Here is an 8,299-nt window from a genome sequence, read left to right on the forward strand (position 1 = left end):
AGCACTACCCTTCTCTGGGCAAGCCCTGGGACAACAGAGTTGCAGGCTGCTACTGCAAGACAGAACTCTGCTCTCGAAGCCTGGGTGCCAGCTGCTCGGAGTGACTGTACCCTAGGTATCAACATCATCATTCCTGTTGTCCATCAGCACCTGACACCATAGCTTTCTGCTTTGCAGCCATCAATTCAGCCTCTGGTAGGAGTTACAAAACAGCCAGTACATTACTAGGTAGCAGGAGGAGATAATCGCCCAAACCCCAGACCAAAGCTTATTAAAAACAAGTATATTCCCAGTTCCAACCAGAAATCAATGAAAGTGGAGCTGTTCTGCCCAGGAGCAGGGATGCAGTCACACTCCCAGGCTGTGGTGTATATTAGTGTGCCCACACAGAGCTGGATCCAGCAGCAGGTGGGGAGAGGCAGCAGGCATGGGAGAGTAGGCACTGGGTTTTTTCCCTCCCAGCATCTTAAACTTGATGATTACATTTAAAAACCGTGTTGTTAACTCCAAAATTAAATAAGTTAACAGTAAGGACATAGAGGAACTAAGGTAGCATGATTTATTGACATGAGCTGCTAACATATGCAGTAGGTAATTACATATATTTAATTACATTTTAAGTGCAAGCTGGATTTTTAGTATACATTTATACAGTGCATGGCATAAGATCATACTGTTTTTGTACTTGCTTAGAGTTGCCTACTAATCATTAGAAAACTCTCCCACAAGCATTTGCTACAAAAGGCCAAGGAACTGAAACATCCCAATTAACTTTTGAACCAGTTTTGGCACAGTATGTTGAGAAACAGAGAAGGAGGGAAGACAAATTGCAGCAGTCCAAGCACCACCCATATGAAGACTCCCCAGTTAATGATAAATCAGGTATGTCAGAAATAAGGACAGTGGAGCCTTCTACACACTTAACTTACATACATACTTAACAACTTCCCATGTGTCTTTGTCATGCTATATCATCTGAGGGGAGCAATATAGTAACAGTAGTATGAAACTTGTGTCATATTATTTTTGTTTGTTTGTTTCCTTATACTTCACATTGCTTTCTTTCTGTTAAGATGCCAAATTGTTTGTGCTGTATTAATAAAGTCCATTTACAATCCCTGCTTTGCAAATGTTCTCTGAGCAGACTGACAGGTCCCTTCCTGAACATGTGCAGCACAGTACAATTTTGCCTAGGAGATCAGATCTCCTGTTTACATATTCTACTATCAGTACACTTAGCTCTGCAACTTTCAATGTCCTTTGGAGGTAGGAGCTTTTAATTCAAAATGATTCAACTTAAAACTGAAGGTGAAAGGCCACTGGGATTACCAAATATCTCAAAGACTCCAGCCTTTTGGGGAGTAGAGATGAACTCAGAGAAGGTGAGGAGTTCAGATTAAGTGTCTCCAAGCCCAGGATGGTAACACCCAGCAGGCACTGCCAGAGGTTCAGAGGACTGGCCGGCAGGACATGCTGCTGGGAGCAGGTCTGCGCTCCGGAGCCTCCCACTGTGATACAGCTCCTGCATGGTGTGATGCTGCTGGAACCTGCTGCTTGCACAAGCACATGAAATTAAAAGGCAGCTGTGCTAGTGCCCAGATTTCCAGAGTTTATTGCAAGTTTCTTGCCCCCATGGTTCCTTGCCCTTCTATTAAGACCTCAGTTTAAAAAATAAATAAATACATTTGAACTATTGAACTGGCCTACAAATGCTGGTGGCTTGGCTTCATAGCAATATAAATAGCCCAGATGAGTGATAGACATCAAGAGTACACTAATTTTCTTTCTTGTTTTATTTTTTTTTGTTGTTAATTGGTGATTTCCAGTATCATTTTGGACATACAGAATTTAAGTCTTCTAGGCAGGTGGCAGAAGTTGCATGCATTTCTTGATTGCTTTAAAGCATTAGCATTATAACACAACATCCACCTTTATTTAACCTTTGCAGAAGTGCTAGTCTAAGTGCAGCTGTTGCAGTGCTATCACGGGTACAGATAACTCACATATTTCACACAGTCACATACAACATTTACCACAAAGCAGAAAAGAATGGCTTGTATGAAAATAATGCCTTGATTTAAGGCTTTTAGTCCTGAATTCTGCACATCCTTTGTTTCATTTTCTGTTATAGACTCTTTTTCACATAACATTTAATATCTTTCCCAAGTGAAATTTGTTCTTTAGTGCTTGCTAATAAATAAGTATATAATTACCCTGACTCCTATCAGAGCTAATTGAGTGAACTTTCTGAAAAACAAAAATACATGTACATTGCACAGGATGAGCATCCATAAACACACTACTCCAAGATCTGATTTACAGTGGTACAAAAGTGAGCACATACACTGAGGGTACCCCAGACACGATGGTGGAAACAGTGAGTGGGAGAGAGGGAGACAGAACTGGGTATAACTAGCAATCGAATGATGATGGTCAGGTGGACAAGGGGATGAAAATTAAAAGACCTTCCAGTACAGACACCATAGTGAAGGCAATGGGTATGTGGTCATGTTGCGGTTTCAGGCAGGTAACCAATGTTGTCCTAGTCCCTTGAGGTCAAGCAGAGCCCAGACAGCTCAGCACAGAGGAGAAAAATATGGGAATACATCCCTTCTCTATCTTCCCTCCTTGTCTGATTTTCTTCTGGGTGAGAGCTTCTTGGCTATTTCACAGTTTATTTGTCCAATTTATCCTTTCTGGTCTGTGTTTCAGGCCTCCTGTGACTTCTTGCTTTCCCATGCATGCACACAGACACGCAGACTTTGTCTGAAGACGAAGTTAACCATCTTTTCTGGCTGATTTGCTGATTCTGAAAGCACTTACTGAAAGGCCTCTGCTCCTTTGACCCACTAAGGACCTTAATGTCACTGAAGTCATCACTGGTGCATACAACACTTGCAAAGTTCACATTGTAATAAAAGAGGAAGTGCCTATAAACACTGCATCCAAGATACACTCGTGTTTATGCTGAGAAGGGTTAAAGATGAAGCCCCTGAAGAGCTTACATTTGGGTTTAACAGTCCTAAGTCGAGGTAATTGTTACACAATATTCCTGGTTAGTGAAACTCAGTTTCCAGTAGATTAATGTTGCTTTCGTGATGGAGAGCAAGTTGCCATCCACAGCTGCATGAAAGTCTTACTGGCACATAGTGTTCGACATTTCTCTATTAAGACAGGATGCAATGGTCCTACTTTTTCCCAATTCGACAATTTGAAAAAAAAAAAAAAAAAAAGAAAAACATCTCAAAATGGCCATCAGGAGCATGATGTCTCTCTGTTTGTTTTCACACAGAGGTGGGTGGGGTGATTTTTTGTCGAAGTCCTTCTTGGATAGGTGATAATGTAGCACCTAGCACCCCGTGACAAGTGGGATGCTACCCACCTCGGCTCCCCTCATGTGAAGTATCGACACTGTGTGGAGTCAATGTAGCAGTAAGAAGTGCATCGCAATTTTCCGTAAGACCTAGAATAAAAGAGAATATCTCAGTTTCAAAGTCCGCTATAGTTCATATTATATGATTTCTGGATGTAACTCTCTGTAGGAGTGAAGAACATCAGAATATGCCATATGCAGCAACATATGGGAACCAAAATAGGAGGATAATTTCCATCACTGCTCCACTGTGTCAGCAAAATAGGAGTCCAGGAGAAACTATGAGTGAAGGCTTAACTCCCAGTAATGTCAATTAAAAAAATTAAAATCCCTATTGGCAGCAGGACTTGAGTATTATGCGGGGGTGGATGAAGAAGACCTTGGCGCTCACCCACGGGAACTGTGTAACAAAATATCTGAGGCTATGGGTTAAGTGTTTTTCCAGTTACTCCCAATAGCTTCAGCAGGCATGACTGTGACTGTCCTTATGTACTTGAGATAATGAGAGTGGCACATGCCCACCTTTGAAACAGATACACATAAAATTAAATGAAAGGGTCCTTGCAAAATAAGGAAAAATAGAGATTTGTTTTTCTACTTAAACTGTGCTGCAGTGACTACCTACTGAAGACCTGACCAGAGATGTTTATGAGCATTTTAATGAGTTTTTATTGCTGGCATATGTCTAAGTGAATAACTCATCCACAGCATCTGCTGCAGGCTAAGCAGCCTTAAAGCTATGCCCTTGGATAACCCACATTCTCAGAAAACCAAATAAAATATGAAGAGAAGGTGTGTGAAATAGGAGGAGGGATCTGTGGGCTGGAAAGGGTAGAAAATGGGAAAATCAGTTGCAGCAGAGTTGTTGGAGGAGAGGTTACTTTGGGATGAAACTCCCATGGGAGTGCCATGCTCACATACTTAGTACACTTTACTCTTGATTCACTGCTTTTTCTTTAGTTTGGCAGATAATTTGCAGACTGCACACACAAAAATGAAGGATCTCAGTTGCTCTTCACACCTTGAATATACAAGCAAAGTGAAATTTATAAAATTTTCTCAAGCTTTTGTAGTGCTATCTTTGGCACCAACCTTCAGACTCTTAGAAGGGCATAGTTTTCAAAGTAGAAAACAGCTCCATACGGTCTGAAGATGAGAACTCTGTAAAGTGTTTCAGGTTTGTCAGGTTTACTGGTCTGGATTTAGTAATCTCTTACAGCGGGAGTGCTCCAACAATTACAGGGGAAGGATTAGCACAGCACTTGATTTACAAAGACATCCTGTGGTTTCTTATTCCTGTCAATTAGCACATTATTCTTCCCTGAATGATGAGGGCTCTGCGCATAATTTAATTTGCAAATTAAATGTTTCCTGTTAGCCAGTAACAATACCTGACAGTTAAATAGAGGTGCTGCTGTTGGAGGCAAAGCCCTGACCAGAAGATGCTGCTTAAACAAAGGCAGAGAAGCCAAGTCAAGAATAAGCAGATGTTTTAAATGAAGGACATTGCTAAGCAGATGCATGGCTTGGCATCTGCTGGTGAGTGAATTTCCTGCTCCTTGGAAAGGCTCACACATGAGCAGTTGATTCAGAAGCAAAGATACCTCTAGAGTACCCATTAACGGGAAGGGCAGCAGGAGGTCTGTTGGAGCTTATGATTTCAGGTTTTGGGGTTTTTTTCCTTCAGTGTGATTATCTCTTTCTTATGGTCTTTCCTACTCTCGGTATGTTAAGGGTGGACATTAATGCAATTATAATGTGATCAAATGAAGAAAGCTTTACAAGCAATGGGCAAATCTTTGTCTATGCAAGTTTCATTCATTTTATACAGTAAGAGGCATGTGCTTACTACCAAGAGATGAGATTTAGCCCTTAAAGTCAATGATATGCAGAAACAATCTGATAGACTCTTTCTCCCACACCACCTGCCATGATCCTAGTGGAACAAGGTTTAAATGGGTAATACTCCTCTGTTTTAAAGCTGGCAAAGAGAAAAAAAAAATACACACAAAACCCCAAAACAAACAAAACAACCACAAAATAAAGTGAAGACAATTCATGCATACCCAGGGAGATATGTCCTACATGTCAAATATCCAAAATCATTCCCATCACAGTCTTCAACCCCCTCGTGCCTGTAGCCATCTCCACAGTAAGCACGGCGACATCCTAGCGAAACATAAAGATAGCAGGAACTTCAAGGCTCTTCATATGCAAGAGAGACAGGTGAGGTAAGTGGAACTAGATTTTAAGGGTAAAGTATAAAACAAGTATTTTGGGGAGGACATCCTGTGAGAACTGTCTTAGGAGGAGCAATACTCTTCACTACAAAGAATGTGCTATTTTTTAGTCTAATCTCAATAACTAAGGGAAAGAATGGATAAATATTAAAAAATAATTACTACAGAACCACTAATTACAACAGCATCTATTTAATAATGATTATTAACTTAGATAACTACTATCAAAACAAATGAAAGGAAGCATAAAATACTGTTAACATAAATGATTTGTGGAGGTCACAATCTCAAAAGAAACACTCTAAGGTCATTAAGCAATTTGAAAATACCAACTTAGACTTTTACCCAATATTGCGCAATACCTATGTGTCTACTGTGAGTTCCCACATATTGCCTGTCTATCAAAAAACCACCAAATATGTAATGATCACCAAAAATGTGTTTTTCCACTGCTGACTCCTTCTGAATTGAGCGTGAGTGGGACTTGTGACATTTTCTCATGGTGACTGACATGTTGGCTGCAGTGATTTGTGGGTTTGTTTGCCATTTTAGCAACTTTGCTTTTGATGTCTTCCACATTTTGAGAATGACTTTATAACTTGAGCAAACTCACTTAGTTAAAATCCCTTTAGCATCTTCTATGGGAATCCATTGCTATTAAGCAGGAATAGGGAGTTCATAAGAGTTGAAGTGGGTTATTTAAAATAGAAATTATTATTTAATTATACCAAGAGTGTGTTTGTGAGAAATAGATGCTTCTAAGAACAATGAGCCTATTTTACAATTAAATCCACTTAACATTTGCTTAGCCTTTTTCTTTTGGTTAGGTCAGAAGAGCAGAATGATGACAATGTACTCATTTCCAAGCAACAAAATGATAACTCTTTGGGTCACATCAGTGTTAGAAATCTATGTATTACAAGGTCTCCGTTGACATGAAGCTTTGCCCAGTGTATATCACCAAGAACACAATGTGCCTTCAGACACACACACATCCTCAGTGAGGATGCATGGGAAGTACCTGTCTTTATCTGTCTTGTGCTGGTGTGTGCCATTCACATGCATGAGAGACCTCAGTTTTCATACTGTGACCATCGAGCCTCCCTTTCCCTGTGCCTGTACTCAATCCACAAACCACACAAGCTTTACCCAGCATACAGCACAAAGAACACGATGTGCCTTCAGACACACAATGTACAATTTTGTAGGCACTAGAACTAATTAACATTATTTTCCCGCATGGCTATTCCCTGTGGTTGATTGCAAGTTCTAATTGAATCATTTTCTCATGTCTGGAGACTGGACAGCTTTTGCTCGCTCTCTCTGGATTACTCTGCAGTCAGGCAGAGGCCTGAGAGGGGCTTTTATTTATACATCTCTCTATACCGGTTACGATTGAATTGCCTTTGAAACCTCTTTCCCCTTGTCATTGAGAAGTTGGCTGGGATTCCTAAACTCTAAGGGAAAGGGTGGTGATGGACAGGTGGATGTAGAAACTCACATAGGGCATGGCTGCATACACCCCATTTTCAAAGTCAGGCTAAAAACCAGAGGGCTATAGAAATGAAAAATTGCAACTTTTCAGTATTGGCTGATACCTGTTCTGAAATATGAAGAAGAATCCCTTTGATAGAACCAAGAGAGTACCAAACCTGTTGCATGTCAGCTGGAGATGGTGTAGGGTGCTGCACTCTGGGAAAGGAACCAAGCCATAAAAGAAACTGAAAAGGAGAACTGAAGGATGCCACAGCTGCTTGAATGCTTTTATGCTCCTTGCTATCCACAACCAGCAACATGTAAGGAAGACTGAGTAGACATTAATTACATGTTGCATAAACCTAATAGTGAAGGTGGTGGGCTGACACCTTCCCTATGCAAGTGAATAACAAAATCCAAAGTGGTGTTTCTGAACACAGGTTCTAGTTTACTATAAGAAACAGCCAGCTTCTGTGTCTATCCCAAGGGCTTCTGTGGTGCACTGCAAAGCTATGTTACATCTCTTTGGCCAGAGTGCCAGCAGCCCCTGGGGAAGGTGTGTATGTAAACCAGCTGCTGGATTTGGCCCATGAAATGCAGTAGTTTGGCCCTAACTGCAGACACCTCTGCTCAGTGAGGTACACAGTCCTCAGTGAGGATGCATGAGAAGTACCTGCCATCACCTCTTGTCTTGTGCTGGTGTGTGCCATTCACATGCATGAGGGACCTCAGTTTTCACACTGTGGCTAATGTGCCTCCCTTTCCCTGTGTCTGCATTCAATCCACAAACCACACAAGCTACCCTGAGCGAAACACTTGTATGATTCACACAACAGTGTACTCTGTGGAAACAGCTAATGCACCTTCCCTGGTAGAAAGAGGATGCTCTTGGACGCACTGTAACTTACTTATACAGTCATCAGTCACAACTGCATTGCCATCATCGCACTCTTCCCCATTCTGTACGATCCCATCTCCACAGGTACTGCCATCCTCGAAGCGGTAACCCATGGAATAGAAAGGGGTGAGCTGGCCAAACAAACAAAGAGTGTTTACTGAACAAGACCAGGAGCAGCCTGGCTAGCAAGTAGAGTTGAAGGGCTATGGGAGGCAGATCCTGCAACCAGGTTTTCACATCCTGCAATTTTGTGGTTTGCAGGGTTTATACAGAATCTGATTCAAAGACCGGTAGACACAAGCAAGATCATGC

At 41.4% G+C, this 8,299-nt stretch overlaps 1 protein-coding gene across 1 annotated transcript in view; it reads right to left on the minus strand.

Annotated features, from left to right (window-relative positions):
* Positions 1-3,393: 3,393 nt before the first annotated feature.
* Positions 3,394-8,299, minus strand: part of COLQ (collagen-like tail subunit (single strand of homotrimer) of asymmetric acetylcholinesterase) — a gene marked incomplete at its 5' end in the record, with an annotated part of 24,359 nt that continues 19,453 nt past the window's right edge. The window contains 3 exons of the mRNA XM_009077038.1: positions 3,394-3,463; positions 5,440-5,542; positions 7,998-8,118. Of these exons, the coding sequence (XP_009075286.1) occupies positions 3,394-3,463; positions 5,440-5,542; positions 7,998-8,118 (294 nt within the window). The remainder of the gene's footprint in view (positions 3,464-5,439; positions 5,543-7,997; positions 8,119-8,299) is intronic.

This window comes from Acanthisitta chloris, unplaced genomic scaffold (assembly GCF_000695815.1).
Source record: "Acanthisitta chloris isolate BGI_N310 unplaced genomic scaffold, ASM69581v1 scaffold12376, whole genome shotgun sequence".
Lineage (NCBI taxonomy): Eukaryota > Metazoa > Chordata > Aves > Passeriformes > Acanthisittidae > Acanthisitta > Acanthisitta chloris.